The 20,589-nt window shown below is 33.4% G+C and overlaps 1 protein-coding gene across 5 annotated transcripts in view; it reads left to right on the top strand.

Annotated features, from left to right (window-relative positions):
* BRWD3 (bromodomain and WD repeat domain containing 3) overlaps positions 1–20,589 on the top strand; it is a 123,328-nt gene that overhangs the window by 45,622 nt on the left and 57,117 nt on the right. For 4 of the 5 annotated variants that reach the window (XM_022580822.2, XM_022580824.2, XM_022580825.2 and 1 more), the window contains 10 exons: positions 771–992; positions 3,234–3,334; positions 3,837–3,907; positions 4,873–4,973; positions 7,235–7,275; positions 10,636–10,740; positions 11,775–11,928; positions 15,719–15,853; positions 16,883–17,011; positions 18,317–18,542. In XM_022580822.2, coding sequence (XP_022436530.1) covers positions 771–992; positions 3,234–3,334; positions 3,837–3,907; positions 4,873–4,973; positions 7,235–7,275; positions 10,636–10,740; positions 11,775–11,928; positions 15,719–15,853; positions 16,883–17,011; positions 18,317–18,542 — 1,285 coding nt within the window. The remainder of the gene's footprint in view (positions 1–770; positions 993–3,233; positions 3,335–3,836; positions 3,908–4,872; positions 4,974–7,234; positions 7,276–10,635; positions 10,741–11,774; positions 11,929–15,718; positions 15,854–16,882; positions 17,012–18,316; positions 18,543–20,589) is intronic. The other variant, XM_089904327.1, reaches the window with a different exon arrangement.

The raw sequence follows: 20,589 nt of genomic DNA on the forward strand, positions 1-20,589 counted from the left end.
TCCAAGTAAAGGCTTAGTCTCATTGTTTCAGTACTAAGTTAATGTAGAAGTGTAGGTAATGGCATAATTTTCTTTTTAAATTCCTAGGCTACAACAAAGGAAGTGGTTTGTATTTTGAGAAGTTCGACTTCTTGGAGTTCATTACAGACTCTTCCATTGATGTTTTCATGACTCCAAAATGCATCACCTAAGTATATGGGTGTTGATGATTATGAGGATGATTATTTTCATCTTTTTATAAACAGATAATTATTAAATAGCTTATCTACCACAGTAGAATTGCTTTTTACTATTTAAAGCTATTTTGAAATTCTCAGTAGGAAGTTCCACATAATATTTTCCCCAGAGATTATTAACAAAGTCTCATGTTTGCATGTAGATTTTGGGTTAAAGTTTTAAGTATTTATAGTGAAAAAAATATTCAAGCAATTAAGAAAAAAGGCTGTCAGGTGTAAGGAAAGAAATAATGACAGAGATAGTTAATGCCAAATCACTTAAAATAAAAAATATTTTGAGTTGTCAGGATTGGTAGTAGTTTTGAGGAGTTATTCACATATGCCATTATCAGTTTGGACAGTGCTTTGTCAGTGCTGTCATTTGGGCATATTTTATATTTTCTACTCGCTCCATGTTATATGAAGAAAAGAGACTAAAAAGTAAAGGCTTAGAAGTAACTTAATAAAATTCTCCTTTGTTTTTGCTTTTTCTGTGGGGGGAGGGGGCGAATTTCCGCTTTCTTGTAAATCTTCTGTCCTTTTGTGTTGCTGTAGGGTTCAGATGACTGTTTGGTGAAAATTTGGGCAACAGATGATGGGCGCCTTCTTGCTACACTTCGAGGGCACTCTGCTGAAATTTCTGACATGGCTGTTAACTATGAAAACACTCTCATTGCCGCAGGCAGCTGTGATAAAGTTGTAAGAGTGTGGTGTCTTCGAACTTGTGCACCAGTTGCAGTCCTTCAGGGACATTCAGCTTCTATTACTTCCATACAGGTAAGAAAAATAAAAAGATACCTCTAGTAGATGTAATAAGAATGAGAATTCTCTTGTTTTTTGTTACATCGTGTGGATTATACAAAGAAGGGCAACAGAAAAATATTGATTTCTTAAGGGCTTTGTCCTTACCTTGCAGACAGGTATTTTTTAAAGTTCCCTCTTCATATAAATCTGTTCCCTTTAGAAGTAAGTAAAGAGGTCATTGAAAAGTTTTTTCAAATGTAGTGTAAGACATCTTCTTTATCTCATTTGTATTTGTGAAGAAGGGAAAAGACGGAATTGCCTTAAGGAACAACACCAGTACCTTTTAGGCAGGATATAAGTAGCTTCTAATTTGAATATTGGCATACTTTGTGTTGATATTTAATGCAAAATGTTTATCAGTGCAGATTTAGTGTATGTGTGTGTGTGTGTGTGTGTGTGTGTGTGTGTGTGTGTGTGTGTATGCGTAGTTTAATATTAGGGAAATTTTTATTCTTAGTTTCAGTCATTTCTTATTTCAACTAGATGTTTGACATACAATACATTGAGTTTTTAAATATTTGTCCTTATAGTGTTTTTACCAGATGTTGGTAGTGAAAGTCCTGGATACTCCCCAAAGAACTTTGTTCTCTTCTTTGTGTTGACAGCAAAACAGAGGAATCCTTCTGACACTGTCTTTTATTTTGGTCAAGCAGATTACTTTTGTGGATGAGATAATTACTCCCATTCACTTTTCTTTGTTCTTTAATCACTAATAAATATGCCAATCAGTTTTTTGTGTGTTATTTAAATAATATATAACCTGTTTATGAGGCCCTAGCAAGAATTAGATTCAACATATATTGGATTTGAACATTTTTATGTCAAATTTTTTATTAGTTGAAATTATTTTTTGGATTTTGTTTTGGAATATTACTAGTTACTTGTGTTCCCACCATCCTATCTGACAGACTGTTTCTGGAATTTGGAGATAGTCTCATACAACATAAAAAATATGAATATTTGTTTATACTGGAAATGTTTATGGAACTGTTTGGCTCCTTCATAGTTTCATTTGCTAGTTTCTGTCTCATTTGATTTATGTGTGTAAGTGCCCTAGAGATCCATGGACCTCTTTGTTGTTGTTTTTTTTGTTCTACAAATGAATTTTTTTTTTTTTGCGGTATGCGGGCCTCTCATTGTTGTGGCCTCTCCCATTGCAGGGCACAGGCTCTGGACACACAGGCTCAGTGGCCATGGCTCATGGGCCCAGCCACTTCGTGACATGTGGGATCTTCCCAGACCAGGGCACGAACCCGTGTCCCCTGCATCAGCAGGCGGACTCTCAACCACTGTGCCACCAGGGAAGCCCTATTTTTAAAATTTTTAATTTAATTTTTATTTATTTATTTGGCCGTGCTGAGTGGCTTGCAGGATCTTAGTTCCCCGACCAAGAATTGAACCTGGGCCATGGCAGTGAAAGCTCCGAGTCCTAACCATTGGACTGCCAGGGAATTCCCTATTTGGGGTTTTTAAAGCTCATGAGCATGCTAGAGACCCTGGTTTGATTTTCAACCTTTTCCTGTGTCCCAGGTATCAGGAGCCTAGTGGCTTTTCCCTTCTCTGATTCTCTTCTGAGGACCTGTAAAATACTGAGAGTTAGAGCCTGAGAATCCTACATGATAAAGACCATCAGATAGTAGTCATACTTTAAATTGGCAACTCAAGTATATTTTTTTAATCTCTTTTTTCCACAATGATACATACAGACATTTGACCTATTTTATGTTATCCATTAAAACACATGAAGATGATTTAAATTTAAGAATGGTGAAATTTCTATCACACTTCATTGAAATTAGAGTTTAAAGTAAAATGTTAAAACCCAATACTTAGACATTAACTTCCTTATCACTGTTTTAGACTTACTTCTGATGCATGCCTTTTTCATGTGAACTATAAAAAATTTATATGGTTGCTATATAAGCATGTATTCAGCAGAATTGTAATGATTTAACTAGTAATGACTTTGTTTTTTCTCCATTAAAAGTAGTAAAATAATAATATTAAAGTGTGATGTTGAATAATTTTAAAATAATTATCTTTAGGGCTAAAATATTTTATCCTAAATTCAATGAATGACTTTTCTAGTTTTTTGATATTTTCAAATTTTATAAGGTATTCATTAATCTAGGAAATTTAAATAACTAATTTCTTGAAACTGAAATTAAGCTTGAACATGAAAGGTTTCTATTTTAATTAAATTTTCTTTTCCAGTTTTGTCCATCAACTAAAGGCACAACCAGATACCTCACTTCTACTGGTGCTGACGGAACTATCTGTTTCTGGCAATGGCATGTAAAAACAATGAAGTTTAAGTAAGTTTAAAATTGGGTTAGAAATTTTTCTTTATCACTTTGAGAGATTCTTGATAGTCCATGTATGTAAGTATATAAATTTATATATGTATGAGTGTGTATGTACATATCCATACCTACTTCAATTAGGTGTTAGAGATTTTAGAATAAATTTTTTATGAAACCAATGTTGAAGAGACTATTTAATTTATACCCAAAATTTTGATAAGGAGTATTTGTTTCATTTCTTACTCTGGTAAGAACACTTTGAACCTTTCTTCATGATGGTAGTAAGTAACATGGTAATTTCTTTGTAAAGCTAACATAATTATACTGATAGCATAAAGTATATTTGTAAGTTTAAATGTATTTTTAACTTCAATAATGGGAATAGCACTTACTACTTCAGTTTTGTGGTTTCTATAATATTGATGATAAATCTGTCAATATCTAGCAGTGTGCTAAAATTCTTGCACATTAAATGAACATGATGAAAAATAAAAACATTTTACTTTTCTCTTAGAGATCGCCCAGTGAAATTTACTGAGAGATCTAGACCTGGAGTTCAGATATCTTGTTCATCTTTCAGCTCTGGTATGTGTAAAAATTGAATGTTTTGAGTATCTAAAATATTGAATAATCCAGTTATAAAAGATTTTTCAACTGTAAAATATTTTTTAATTTTGTGGAGAAAAAATGCATATGTTTGAGAATTAATGGAAACATGCTAAAAATGCGAACAATATGTTATAATAGACAGACCTTTGTAGACTCTAATTAACATGTAATACATTTTGAGTTGTTTTCTTATTTACAATTAATATGTTTTTATATAATACAGAATTTAGTTGGTAAAAAGTACAGCCTTCCCCCAATACTCATACACAATTCAACACTAAAATCCTGCCCTGACTTTTCAGAAAACATGTACAGTGGCTCCATGTAGAAGACATGTTCACAGTATGTAAACAGTGCTTTTCTACTGCTAAGGATTATGTGCTGGTTAACCTTTTCTTTTTTGTTGTGGTAAAATATAACACGAAATTTACCATTTTAAGAACTTTTTTTAAGTGTACAGTTCTGTGGCATTAAGTATATTCACATTGTTCTACATACATTACCACCATCCATCTCTAGAATTTTTTTCATCATCCCAAAAGCTGCTGAGTTTTCACACTCAACTACTGTAGCCACTATACAGAGAATTGTAGATATAGGTTATTTTATAAATAATTTTGGAACATTATGTTTTTACATAAAATATGAAGAAATGAATTCCTCAACGCCTTTAATGTTTATGATCCAAAGGCCTGTATTTAGTGTATAGTTGGTGGATTTTTGTTGGGTGAATGGTATAGTTGTTCTTTAAATATTCCTCTTGTTTTTCTTGAATTTTACTTATTTTTCCTCAGAAATGTTAATATGTCTTTAATGGTTAGAAAATAACCTTATGTTTCTTGAAGGCTTTTTAATTAACAAGGTAATGTATAACTAAGGAAGCCATCAGAGGGTTTTAAAAATTCTTTGGTACAATGTTTGTTTGTTTTTTAATCCTCTAGGTGGTATGTTCATTACAACAGGTAGCACCGACCATGTGATTAGAATATATTATTTGGGTTCTGAGATCCCTGAGAAAATTGCTGAATTAGAGTCACATACGGTAAGAACAAAATGAGAAACTTAAATATGTTGCTTTCTTTTTAAACACCCCTGGAAAATTGGTTTTATTTCTTCTTTTCCGATCTCTACCCTAATTTAATATAGATTGGTACTGAAACCTATATGGTAAGATGTCTCTTTAGTAATGAAGATCAGTGTGAAATTCTGGATTTAGTATGGTTGTAGTATTTAAGACAATTTCTATCTGACTGTATGGGAAGGGAAAAATATATATTACAGTAATAATTTACAAAAATCCTCTTCTAGCTTGCTTTATTTTATTAATTATATAAGTGTTTGTTACTTCGAAGCCTATACACTTATTAAAAGACACATTAAAGTATGTCTTAGGAAAAAATTCTTTTTACTGAATTTGGCTCATTGATCTTAGTTTGATTATTTTGAGAATGCCATCAGACTCCTGAAATCTAATCCCATTTAGTTATCAAAAACATCCTTCCATACAGGGGACAATTTTATGCTGGGGTGACAGCCATTGGTGCCTGGCATTTTTCCTCCCAAGCTCTTTCCACTCTCCTGTGACATTTTCAGGAATCTTGGAGCCACTACTGTTTATTCATATCCCTGTGTACCTTTCACTTCTTCCTTCTGTTTATTTCCTTACCTTCTCCAGGTAATTATTTACTGTTGAATATGGGAGTATTTCTGTTTCAGCTCACTGTATATCTCATGTTCCTCATTGTCAAAGCTGTATAGTCAGCATTTGAAAGTACTCAGCTTTACAAGTCTTACTGTTACTGTTCCTACTACTATTGACACTTTATTTGGAATAGTATTAGTACATATCAATAAAACACACATAATTTCCCTGAAAGATGACTTTTAAAAAAAGATATTTTGTGAGTTCCAGAATCAATCATGTTCCTGAAATTTGTAGTAAAAGAGACCCCTGTTAGAAACCTTTTCCTTGAGCTTTTGGAAACAGCCTCCTGCTTTTGTCTTACCATATAAACATAATTGGATATTCTCCTTATGAAAAGTTACTGAACCTAGCTGAGCTCTCACCTTGCTGTTACTTATTCCTAGATACTAAAATCCTGGAATATTATGTAAATTGTGAAAGAGAAAAACTTAGGAAATATATAAAGATCTCAATCTGAGACTATCCAGTGGGAAAAATCCACTTGTGCTAGAGCACACAAAGGAGGCATCTTTACAGTTACCACCCAAGCAAGGTGTGTATACAGTGCAGTCAAATTTATTGAGAGCTGAGAGAGGAGGAGGTAATAAATGAATGGGAAATAATTGAGGGGGGAAAGATGAAGAAAAACTGATTGGTAGGGTTTTTTTGGCAAGGGCCTAGCTAAGAAAAAATCAGAAAACTTAAACATTCCCTGTTGAAATCAGTGGCGGCTGTTAGTCATTGAAAGTAAGATGTCCTTCCAGAACATCTAAAATCAGTTATTGCAACTGGCAGTGAGAAACCCGAATCTGTCAGATAAATACTCAGTGAAATCATGGAACAGTGTGAATCACAGATACGTCTGAACATATGAAGATGGTTTAATACGTTTTTAAAATGAAAAAATAAATACGAAGACATTTAATATCTGAGCTTTTTATTAAAAATTAAGTTCAAATAGAAAAATAATTAAAAAATTAAGTTCAAGTGTAGTTCAATAATTGTGGTTTGTCAAAATGTTTACAACACTTGAAGGTACATTACTATAATATAATCACTACAATGCACATTATATTTGTAAAAGTATAGTTTAGTCATTGTAAAGGAAGGTTCAAACAACAGTATCTAAATTATAGAACCTAAAGACGGTCAAATGAATTCATTGTAAAATAATTAAATAAACCATGTAAGAAACAGGACATTATTGATTTGTTTTCTAAAATTAAAAAAAAAACGTTAAGTGAGGAATTTAATTCAACTACTATTAAATGAATTTTTTTAAGTTGGCGTTTTAGATTAGTGTGCTATCTTATTATGGGGAATATAATAAACTATCATCTATTCAGAACTATCTGTCTCTTGAGATTATGGTTTAGAAACAGGTTTGCTTATGTCTGGTTTGTCTCAAATTACTGCTGATAAGTATTCCTCCTTAGTTAATGTATTGTTTCAGCCATCATTAATTTTTTAAAGAAAATTAGAGGGTTTTTTTAAAGAAAATTATAGCATTAAAAAATCTACTCCATGATACTTTCATATGTGAATATGACGGGAAGAGTACTTTATTCATTTTAAAAATAAATTAATTCTGACCAAAAATCTATTGTTTTATGTTTTAGGACAAGGTTGTTGCTGTTCAGTTCTGTAACAATGGAGACAGGTAACTATGTAGTACATATCTATATAAACAGATGTTTCACATATTTTACCTGTATTTCTTCAGAAAACACTACTTCTACTACATTTTTTTTTCTGTCCAGTCACTTAGGCTGAAAGCCCTTGTCTGTCTTTGATGACATGCTTACCCCAGGTCTTCTAAGCTCCCATCTAAGTAGTAGCCATAGTCTATCAGTTCTTCCTTTATTAGTGATTTTCCTTTTTCCATTTCTGTTATCACCCATCTTAGTCAAGAATTCCATTATTTGACCCATTACCTTCAGTTTTCTTTTCCCTTCTAAATGTATCTTGTCCGTCTCTGTCAGATGAACATTGCCCTGTTCAGAAATCTTTAGTGTTTTCTCTTTGTTTATAGAACTCAAATGTTTTAGCCTGGCATTCAGAATTCTCTTCAACTTGACTTAGACCTACATTCTTTTCTTATCTACTATTACCCATTTAAATACTTAGATCCAGCCCAATCGATTTAGTCATCATTATTATTACATCCCATATACATTCTGTTATCCATTCTTTCACTTATACTTTACCTCACACCAGAAATAATCATACCCTACTTCCTTTCACTCCTTTTCTATCCCGCCTATGTCCTCCCTCTCCCTTCTGCTCTCCTTCCTTTTTATTTTCCTTCTCCCTCCTGTCTCTTTTTCTTCTCTAAGTTCTATCTTCCTTTTAAGGTTCATACCCTACCTGAAGCCTTTCCTGACTGCTTGAGATTTTAGCTGTCTTTTCTTCCTTTGAGTATCTGTATTGCTTACTGTCTCTACTACTCATATGATACACAATTTCCTATGTCTGTAAACTCAGAAATTATATACAGGTATTCATGTACCCTCTCAAATGTCTGTTCCCCAGAAGGTGATAATCTTCTGCCCTGGCCTAGAAATTGACCTAGAATAGATTTAAAAATTCAACCACTTAGCATAAATTTGTATCCTTATCTGTCTATAAAGACTTTATGTGGGTGACCATGTTTTATTATTAAATATTTTTCAAACACTGGGTGATTACTATGATGAATGTGTTCATCTTTGTTAAATGCGAGAGTAAATAATGATGGTCCACAAAGAGTGATGTTTTTATTAGGAATGAAAAATCCTTAAAATAATTTTTAAGTTGGTTTATTGCACCCTACTGAGCTATAAACTGGAAGGTTTGTACAGCTACTATTCTTTCATTCTAGGAGTATATGAATTTTTTAATTCTTTGCCTTTTTCCTTAAATGAGAAACATTATTTTATCTTAATTATTTATGTGGCCAGTAAATACATCAAAAGATGTCCAATTTTACTAATAATCAGAGAAGTACAATTTAGAATAACAGTAACAATTTTTTTCTTTCAGAATGACAAGATATTGAAGAATGATAACACCCGATATTGACAAGGGTTTAGGGAAAATAGACACTCCCCCACAGCCTTGATGATACTGTAAATTGTTTTAAAAAAAACTTTTCAGGGAAATAATTTGGCAGTATGTCAAAAGCTTTCAAAATATGCCTACCCTGAAGGGGGAATATAAGGGAGAAAAGATTCAGGAAAAGAGTATAAATTCTTCATGAAAGAGTCCTTTATACTGTTATACTAGGAAAATGTCATTGATTTGACAGCTCCCAGTGTGTGCATCTGTGGCCAAACCTGAAGCTGAGACAGAATAAAGCTTTTCTTTCTTTAAAAAAAAAATGTGCCTACCCTTTGACTCAGCAAAGATATATATATATAAGGTTTTACAAAGATGTGTATAGAGATATTCATCACAACATTATTTATAATGGCAAAGACTGGAAACAGTAAAAATATTCATCATTAGGAGGTTAATTAAATAAATTTTGATACATCCGTATTGTTGAACATTTATTGAAAGTGATGGTAGTTTTTATATTTGTAAACATAGAAATATATCTACAAAATACAGTTGACCCTTGAAAAGCATAGGTTTGAACTGTGCAGGTCCACTTATGCAGATTGTTTTTCAATAAATACATTAGAGAAAGTTTTGGAGATTTGTGACAATTTGAAAAAACTCAGACAAACCATGTAGCCCAGAAATATCAAAAAATTAAGAGAAAGGTATGTTATGAATGTATAAAATATATGTAGATACACATATAACACACAAAATAAGTGTTAGTCAAGTGTTTATGTTATTGGTAATTCTGGTCAACAGTAGGCTAATAGTATTTAACTTTGGGGGAGTCAAAATATACACGCAAAGTTTTGATTGTGTGGCAGTGTGGGGGTCGGTGCCTCTAATCCCTACATAGTTCAGGGGTCAAACTGTACACTTAAAGAAAAACATTATAAAACATTATATGTAGTGTAATTCTATTTTCCGTAGGGAGAATATCTAAGTATATATATATATATATATATATATATATATATATATATATGTCTTTAATAAAGTCTGAAAGAATAGAAACTAAATTATGAACAGTGATAGATTTATAGGTTAATGAATGTATTTTTATAACAGTTTTATTGAGATATATTCCACATAAAATTCAATGTTTTTAGTATATTCATAGGGTTGTGCAACCTTCACTACGATCAATTTTATTTTATTATTTTTTAATTGAAGTATATTTAATTTATAATACTGTATTAGTTTCAGGTGTACAACATAGTGATTCAATATTTTTATAGATTATACTCCATTTAAGGTTATTACAAAATAATGGCTATATTTCTTCATGCTGTACACTATATCCTTGTTGCTTATCTGTTTTATACATAGTAGTTTGTATCTCTTAATCCATATCCCTAGAACATTGTCATCACCCTAAAAAGAATTCCCATATTATACCCTTTAGCTTTCAATCCCCAATCTTTTTACACCTCCACCCTCAGCTCTGAACAACCATTAATCCACTTTTTTGTTTTTATAGATTTGCCTATTCTGGATGTTTCATATTAATGGAATCATACAATATTTGGTCTTTTGTGACTTTTTCCACTTAGCATAATGTTTTCAAGATTCATCCATGTTGGAGCATGTATAAGAATTGGATATACGACAATTTGTTTATCCATTTATCAGTTGATCGACATTTGGGTTGTCACCACTTTTTGGCATATAATGAATAATGTCATGAATATTCGTGTACAAGTTTTTGTGTGGACTTATGTTTTCATTGCTCTTGTATATTTATGGGGGAGTAGAATTGCTGAGTTATATGGTACTGTTTATCATTTTGAGGAACTGCCAAACTGTTTTACAAAGTGTACCATTTTTATTCTCCGCAGAAGTATATGAGGATGAATGTATTACTTTTATAATTAGAAAAATAGTGATTTCCATTTTAGAGGGAGGTAATAAGGATATTTTAACTGTTTCTTTGCAGTTTAAGATTTGTTAGTGGAAGTAGAGATGGAACGGCAAGAATTTGGCAATATCAGCAACAAGAGTGGAAGAGTATAGTGCTAGATATGGCTACTAAAATGACTGGGTAAGATTGGATGTTAGATATTTTAGTGGTTCTCATATGGTATAGTATGTTTTACATTATTGAATTCTATTTAATTATGAAAATAAATATCTTTTTAATTTGGAATTAATTGGTAGATGTGAAGTTTGCATCTGTATATAGTCTCTAAGCACTATTGCATTTTGCTGTTGGTGGACAGATTGGATGATAGGAACATAGCTGACTTATTGAAAATTCTGGTCTCTTGTGATCCAAAGGTCTCTGTGCTTTACTAATGCCCATATAATCATTCTCTGCCCTGATTTTGTATGAGTCATTTTTTATATCTATTTATACTATTTTCTACTTTGAGGATTGCCCCTATTAAATGTCATCGTATGTTTAGATATTTCTCTGACTTACTGAGGATACCTTTATGTTTCATATTGCTAACATTCCTACTTGACATTATAAATACAATTAATCAGAATTCTGTTTCATCATCTTCACTGTTCATTGGAAGATATATAATTCCTCTTTAGGATACTGCAATTCCTTTAGGGTATGACCGGGAAATTAATTATCTTCCCATTAATAACAATATAGAACCAACTTTGTGGTCATAGTCAGTTACTGATAATGTCATTCAATTAAAGCAAAAGTTACTGAATTTCTTACTGCTTTTTTATAAGACCTTTTAGTTTCAAAGATGAATATTTAAGAATAAAGTGTCCATTATATGGTTTCTTCATATTTTCTGGTAACCAATCTAACCTTGTACTTTATTTTTCAAGGTATCTGCAGATTCCTTTCTAATTTCACTTTTTTGTTCTCGTTCTCATGTAACTAACTATAAAATTTTTGTCATTTTGTGGTTTTTTTTTCCTCCCTAAAATAAGCTTATGGGTATTGCCCTATGTGTTACTCTTATTATTTTATTTCATTAATAGTTAAAAGTATAGTTTAGGAGTTTTAAATTTAAAAAGTTGCATGCTTCTGGAGAGATTTTTGCCATAATTTGCTCTGTTAGATGCACCTTTGTTCAAAATTTATGAACCTGATATCATTTTGTTTAGGAATAATTTGGCATCTGGAGAAGACAAGGTCACTAAACTTAAGGTGACTATGGTGGCCTGGGATCGCTATGATACCACAGTTATTACTGCAGTGAACAATTTCCTTTTGAAAGTATGGAATTCTATCACAGGCCAACTTCTTCATACTTTATCCGTAAGTATTCTATTTTTGGAATAATTAAAATGGTCAAAAAGGGCATTATTCTAGAAGACAGGAAATTTAAGTGTTCTAGTTTACTTTCTATGGCTTACTGTCCTTTGGAGAATTAATTATTCAAGGTACCTCTGTTGACATATCAACAAAATAGGGATGGCACATGGTGTAGCTGCTAAAAGCAAGTATGAAAACTTCTTAAGATCCTTTCCAAGTCTGATATTTATTTACGCATTATGTTATCATATGTGGTCAAGGGTATGTAAGTTATTTTGTTTTTAGCATGAGTTGGGATTTTTTGTTGTTAATGTTTTAAGGGTAGAGCTGACTTTATTTTAACAAGGGTAACCTGTATTCTACCTTTGGGGATTAGTTTATGCAAGAAGTAGAGGTAAGAGGAAGAAGTAGGAGAAAATGGTGTCTTTCCTTCTTTCTTTTAAAAAAAGGAATTTGTCATAGTTGAACTCTACTTAAAAGCCTATTTCCTATCTGCTTCAATTATCGATTCATAAGTACTTTCAGAAGGGCCAAGTGATTGCCATATGGTTTACACAGTAGTAAATGATAGGGACTAGATACCAATTCTCATGACTCATTTCTTTGTTGTATGCCATAGTATCATCCTTATTTGATGCCTATGTGAGATAATCTTTTCTAAGGCCTCTGAGGTTTCTAAAGATTTGTTTAATTTTGGGAGGATTTGCAGTTGATCTTTCATATACCTCCCAAGTCCTCCTTCCTAAGTAAAACCCTAACACTGTGTTAGGGGAGTTTTAGATTCTTCCTTTTATCTGTTAAATCAATACTTATCTCATTCTGGCTCTCCCTGTTCCCTGATACAAGTTTCTATTGATATGTGTGGAAAAACCTATACTGTTTGCTTTATTACTTACTAGGAAATGTTTGTCTATGTCAGCACAGTCCAATAAAAATATAATATGAGCCATGTATATAATATTAATTTTCCTAGTAGCCACAATAAAAAAGTAAAATGTAACAGGTAAAATTAATTTTAATAATATATTTTATTTAACCTAGTATATCTAAAATAGTAACATTTGAACATGTAATTAATATGACATATTAATGAAATTGTTCACATTTTTTCATACTAAATCTTTGAAATCTAGTGTGTATTTTACAATTATAGAACATCTCAATTTGCACTAGCCGCATTTCAGATGCTTAGTAGCCACATGTGGCCAGTGGCTGCAGGTCTTTATCTCTAAATATCACAGCTTCAAAGGCCATGTTGTAGCCATTGGTTTTATAAAATTCTGTCTTAATAAATATCTTAATTTAGAGTTCTCTTTAGTGGTACACTTCCCATGGGCTGACTCATGGGTCATCTGTTTCCAGTGAATTTTAATGAAGAAATTTTAGAACAGACTATTCTTAGTCCTTGTAACAGTCCAATCTGCTTAGTTTTGGTATAGAATTTATGTTTTATGTGTTAACAATTTGTATGTCAGGGTCTTAACTAGGACGTAAAGTTCTTCCATTCAGCAAATACTTACTGAGTATCCACTGTGTCAACCGTTGAGTTAGGAGTAAATGTTAAATTAAAGGGTACCCATCCTCCTGGAGTTTACAGCTTATAAATAAATTTTTAAAAAAGAAACAAGCATTTAATAAATAAATGCTAAGAAAGAAAAGTGCAAAGCAAGTTTCTAATAGGATGACCAAACCTGGTCTGGCAGGTTCAGAAAAAGCTTCCTGAGGAAGTGAAGTTTGGGTTAAGATTTGTAGCTCTCAGCCTAGATGTCACCTCCTTGACAAGGCCTTCCCTGATCAAACAATCTAGAGTAGCCTCCCAGTCATTGTCTTGCTTTATTTTCATCATAGTGTTTATCACTACCTGATATTTTCTTATTGTGTTTATTTGTTTGTTTATTTTCTGTCTCAGTGTGGTCAATAAATATTTGGTAAATTACATATGTGAGAAGGTTGAAAGGTCCCTCTAAGAAGAGGAAAACGCATGTACAAAGGTCTTGAGGTAGAAAGGAGGAGAAAGAAAGCCAATCTTTGGCTACAGCACAGAGAGCAGAAAGAGTGTCACCCCATAGGACTGGAGAAATGGACAGGGGCCAGACCATACAAGGTCTTGCAGGATCTATCCTGATACCAACAGGATACCATGAAAAGGTTTAAAAGCAAAGGAATAGCATGCCTTTGCTATTGCTTTTGAAAAATGCTCTGTAATTCTAGCAATAGAGAGAATAGATTGGAATGAGATAAGAATGACTCTGGGTACACTGTAGGATTCTGTGATAGGATGGGCCATGATGATGATTTGGATTGTGTGGTAGTGGTGGAAATAGAGGTGTGCTTGATAAATAAAAATAGGGCAGATGATAAATCTTAAGACATTACTGAAGCTGACTAGGTTTTGTTTCCCATGACCCAGTGACTATGTCATTTTGGCCAATAATGCAACCCCCTATTTAAAAGCCTCTCTTTCCTAATGTACATTAATGTAGTTGTATCACTATCATTTGAGTTTAACAGTGTAATTTTATTATTTACTGGTTAGGAAACTGAGAAAGTATTTACTATATCAAGTTGGATATTCAGCAAGAGATTTTGTTATGATAAATAAATAAGATCTTTGGTAGTCATTGGGAAAAAGTTTTGTGATAATATTTATTGTAATGGATTTTACCTCCTCATCTTCCACTTTTCATTTTGAGCCATTCTGAAGTTACTTTTATATTTTTGTCCATAATGGTAATATGGTAGGATACTCTATTTTTGTATACAATGATTTGGGATAAAATGCACTTTTTAGGTTCACAATATATGATCATTTCTAGAAGCCCCTGATGTGTAATATGCTGACGTGTTCCTAAGTGAAATCCAATTTCAGGATGTCCTGCATGTTTTTCTAAGACTTTGAGCCTATTGTTAAAGATGTACTCTCTAGTCAGGAGTTTAGGAAAATCAACAATGATCTAAATCAGGTTTTGGCAAACTTTTTCTTTAAGAGGCCATATAGTAAATATTTTAGGCTTTGCAGGCCACATATGGTCTCTGTTGCATATTCTTTCATTTTTTACAACCTGTTAAAAAATGTAAAAACCATTTTTAGCTCTCAGACTGTATGTCCAGAAACATCCCGGGGCTAGATTTGGCTTGAAGTTTATAGTTTGCAGACTCCTGTTCTAAGGTCTATAGAGATACTGATATTACTTGATTTATTGTCAGGGAAGCATATGAGCATTGGTTTTCAAACTTATTTTTTTTTTTAGCAGCAAACCCATTTTTCAGATAGCATATTAGATGAAACCTTCAACTATAAAATAGATAAAGGTAAAAAGGACAAACTATAGCTTGTTTGAATATATCATGGGGCCTCCCACGATACAATATGAATACCAGTGATAGAGAGTGCTGGATGAAGAATAATGAAGGTTTGTCTGTTATCACTATGTTAGAATTGGGTGTTAATAAAAGATTCTGTTTGTCACATATTTTGTAACCTTTTAATAGCAGAGTCCTAGAAATAAGAATTCCACTTCAGGGACCTGGTTAATGAACTGTAACTGATTTTGACTGTCTTTATTTTAAACACCTTTTCAGGTCTTCTCTCTATTGAATATTTTATGAAATCAGCATTTAAATATATAAGGAACTCTAAACTGTTTCTTATAGCGTGCATGTAGTAAATGCTGTTAAATTTGCATACATGAATTCATCTGAATCAGATTGATAGCATACCCCCGAGATCTTTTAACCAAATAAGCCAGATACTCAGTGTTGCTTTTCATTTTTAACATTGATTTTGTCACAGGGACATGATGATGAAGTATTTGTTTTGGAAGCACATCCATTTGATCAAAAGATCATACTTTCGGCAGGTCATGATGGGAACATTTTTATTTGGGACCTTGACCGGGGGACCAAAATTCGGAATTATTTTAACATGGTAAGGTAAATCTATGCTTAGTTGATATTAAAACAGACTTCTCTTATGTGACAACTTGGTAATTAAAGTATACTTAGTGCCAAGGAACCTCTTGTCATCTGTTTAAATCCATGTAATAACTTAGAGAATGACTCAAGACCCAAGAGTAAGGCCAGTTGAGAATTATGCCTTTCAGGGTGTCTCTGTTATTGTGGTGTTAGCACCTTCCAAATTCTTGTTCCCAGCTCTTAATTCTAGAAACTCAAATTTAATAAGCATTTGGAGCTAACACTAACCAAAATCACAAAAAATGTTAATGTTTAAACTATAATCCTAATGAATCACAGCAGTAACTGTATTGTATCTGTCTCTGGTAAGCCCCATATAGCTTAGTTAGTAATCAGAAAGCTGTTTGGCACACATGGAATTGGAGATATGGATACTTCTAAGATATATTTCATACAAACTATGGAAAAATATGGTCAGCCATTCTCTTCTTCCAGTAGAACACCCTCCTGTGGTGATGGGAATACTCATATTCACCATATTTAGTGTTCCTTTCTGAAGAATAGTTCTGACTAAACGTTTCTAAATTGTTGGCCTTTGAGCTCCCTTTTATAGGCTTTATACAGATTCAGAGTGTTAATAATAACCCTCTGCCTTGTGTTAGTGAGATTGATTTGTGTACTTTAATTTTAGGATGGTTCTTTTAAAACTTGCATTACAATTTAAATATGAAGATAATATCTTGACTTTGCTGAGATAGTGCCTTTGTCAATTTGGTTGTGTTTAGGTCTTTTTTATTCTCCTCAGTCATTCATGCAGTTCTTCTTCAGAAATGACATTGCTAGTAATGTTTGTTGCGAAATTCTCCCTAATTTCTTTTAGAGCTTTACTATTACAGTAGGGTTCTGGCTACAGAAGTCAGAGAGTACATTGGCATGTTGATGCATCACAGAATCCAAGATATTAGCAAGCAGAAGCTATTGACCACTTATTATTTTAAAATTACCTCTTAAGATGACTTAAAGTGACTCTTTTAAATTTCAGATTGAAGGTCAAGGCCATGGTGCAGTGTTTGACTGTAAATTTTCACCAGATGGAAACCATTTTGCCTGCACTGATTCTCATGGGCATTTGCTGCTTTTTGGATTTGGATGCAGTAAATACTATGAAAAGGTTAGTATATTTAATTTTTGTTGTAGATTGCAATTTTTTATTGTATCATTCATGAATTTTATTTGAAGTATTCCAGTTAATAAGGGTCACTCTGTGTCAATAGATATAAAATAACAAAGTCACCTTTTTTGGTAAAATTTTTCATCACTGACAGAACATAAAGCTTGGCAGTTCAAATTACTATTAAGATATAGGATGATGTAGATATAAAAATTCATTAGAAGGGACTTCCCTGGTGGCGCAGTGGTTAAGAATCCACCTGCCAATGCAGGGGACATGGGTTCGAACCCTGGTCTGGGAAGATCCCACATGCCACGGAGCAACTAAGCCCATGCACCACAACTACTGAAGCCTGTGCTCTAGAGCCCATGAGCCACAACTACTGAGCCTGCGTGCCACAACTACTGAAGTCCGCGCACCTAGAGCCCATGCTCTGCAGCGAGAGAAGCCACTGCAATGAGAAGCCCGCACACTGCAACGAAGAGTAGCCCCCACTTGCCACAGCTAGAGAAAGCCCGCACACAGCAATGAAGACCCAACGCAGCCAAAAATAAATAAATAAAATTAAAAATTAAATTAAAAAAATTCATTAGGAAATCCTTTTTCTTAGAACATATTCTCTGTACTGCCTTTCAGGTGTAATAAGAGAACAATTTTACCAGATTACATCCTCTACTTATCCTAAGTTGGGAATAAACAGCTGGTGACTGAATGCTTATTTTCTTGCTTGGCTACTTTACCTATTATTGATCTTGTTAAAATACTTTGGAAGCTAACTTAATTGGTTTCTTATATTTTAGTAGCTGTGACTATATGATAGATTATAGAATCTTGGAGTTGGAAAAGGGCTTAGAATCTTTGAGTTCAGCTCAATACTTGTATCACCTTTGAGTGTCTTTCATGCAATTGATATTTACCTGCCTCACCATTTATATTATACTCCATCTATTCTTATTTGAATAAAAATAAGCAAGAAAAATAGTTATAAAAGTTTGTATTTTTTTGCAACTTAAAAAATAACTAACTTTATCTACTGTGTTGTTGCTTTGCTTCTTCTTATCCTAATTGGAAAAATACAATATTGGAGGGCCAGAAAGTAATATAGATTGTAGAGTTTTGTGGAGAAAAGATAGGATTATGATCTAGGTGATTCACTTCTACCTAGAGGGAACATATGACTATAGAGGACTATAAAGATAATGCAGAAATTATCTGATTTGAAAAACACATGTGCTCTAGGAATGAAAATAAATGCTTATTTATAAATTTCCTGTGCATATTAAATACTAAAAATCTGTCATAAAGATTCCAGATCAGATGTTCTTCCATACGGATTATCGACCTCTTATCCGTGATGCCAACAACTATGTATTGGATGAACAAACCCAACAGGCTCCTCATCTCATGCCTCCCCCATTCTTGGTGGATGTTGATGGAAATCCTCATCCCACAAAATTCCAAAGGCTAGTACCAGGACGGGAAAATTGTAAAGATGAACAGCTTATACCACAGCTGGGATATGTGGCTAATGGTATGTTCTCTACAAAATTAAATTTAAAACATTTTGTAAAATGTTATACTTGCTCCTGTTCTCTCTATAATATATCCCCATGCTAAACTCTAATATATATAATATATCCCCATGTAGTAGGTTATACTATATTTTACCTAATACTTTATTAATTTTCAGTTGCATAGAACTTTTTATCTTACCAGAGTACTTTTGCACTGTTTATCTCACCTGGACACAGATAAATGGACTAGGACAAACAAGAGTACACTCAAACAGAGAATGTGTTGACCTGCTTTCTTAGAACCCTGAATATATGTATGATCCTGTTGTTTATAGTATTGGCTTCTAGTGATGATTAAATGTACTAACTTTAATGTGTCAAGCTTTTATAATTGGTGAAATTCCACTGCTCATAATATTAGTATTCTAATTTGACAGTACATAGTTAATGGACTGAAGAAGAGGAAATTTCAAGAACTACAAACTGGGTAGTGGCTGTTTACCCATCCTTATGTGTGAAATGTAAAGAATTATTGAGTTTTGGGGTGGGGGATGCTGAGTGTTTAAATAACACTCAACCTTGGAGGATACTGAAGCAGTGATGAGTGTGATGCATGATGGCAACGTAGCAGAAAAAGACATTGAAATAAGATATTCTCTATTAAAGCAACTCTTCTGGTTGGCATATTTCCCTTAGGTATGCTGCCTCCACACCACCCCCCACACCAGAATGCCTTCATACCTTAGTTTGTTACTTGTAGGTTTTCTTCCAAGTATGAGGTAATGAGTTATTTATTTGCAAATGGAATTTTTTTTCCTTTTTTTTTTATATATTTTGGCTGTGCCATGCAGCATGCGAGATGTTTCCCCGACCAGGAATTGAACCCAGGCCTCCACAGTGAAAGCACTGAATCCTAACCACTAGGCCACCAGGGAACTCCTGCAAATGGAATTTTATATCCTTACTAGGGAATTAAGACTTGACCTTTCTAGAATGAAATGTTGCATATCCTTTTTTATTGTCTCTCTCATAAAGATTTGTAGAGCAATGAAATGGTGTTACACATGTGCCAATAGTTACTTCTTTGATGTCATATTTATTAAATAAGGGGGAAAAGCATGAATATTAATAGGAGGTAAAACTGAAAGCATTTGAATAAAAAAAGCTGTAATTCATATTTTACTTCCAGTAAGACCTGATCACTTGGCTACTCTACTAGATGCCATTTAATCTGACTAGAGGACAAGATGAAAAATAGGTCTAAGATGTATTTAAGAAAGAAAAAGATCATAGAAGTAAATAAGTTTTTATTCAGATGTAATCATTGAATTTCATTATAAGAAATAATTTCTATACTCATCCATATACTGAGGTATTATCAAAAGAGACAATATTTGGGGCTTCCCTGGTGGCGCAGTGGTTGAGAGTCCGCCTGCCGGTGCAGGGGACACGGGTTCGTGCCCCGGTCCGGGAAGATCCCACGTGCCGCGGAGCGGCTGGGCCCATGAGCCATGGCCGCCGGGCCTGTTCATCCGGAGCCTGTGCTCCGCAACGGGAGAGGCCACAACAGTGAGAAGCCCGCGTACCGCAAAAAATAAATAAATAAATAAATAAATAAATAAAAAGAGACAATATTTGAAAGACCATAATTGATTTCTTTCAGAAAGGAAATTCTCACGAAAGATGCAAAGCATTTTTGGTATTTTCAGTTAAACTTATTAAAACCTTACTCAAGGGCTTCCCTGGTGGCACAGTGGTTGAGAGTCTGCCTGCCGATGCAGGGGACAGGGGTTCGTGCCCCGGTTCAGGAAGATCCCGCATGCCGCGGAGCAGCTGGGCCCGTGAGCCATGGCCGCTGAGCCTGCGCATCCGGAGCCTGTGCTCTGCAACGGGAGAGGCCACAACAGTGAGAGGGCCGCGTACCGAAAAAAATAAATAAATACATAAAATAAAGAAAAAGAAATACCAAAAAAAAAAAAAAAACCTTACTCAAATCTCTACTCCCAACTTTTAGCTTGGAATATTCTATAGAGAAAATTAATTTTTAAATTAATAATTTAATAA

The sequence above is a fragment of the Delphinapterus leucas genome, chromosome X (genome assembly GCF_059928025.1).
Source record: "Delphinapterus leucas isolate spDelLeu-1000000601 "Yukka" chromosome X, BTC_Dleu_Yukka2, whole genome shotgun sequence".
NCBI lineage: Eukaryota > Metazoa > Chordata > Mammalia > Artiodactyla > Monodontidae > Delphinapterus > Delphinapterus leucas.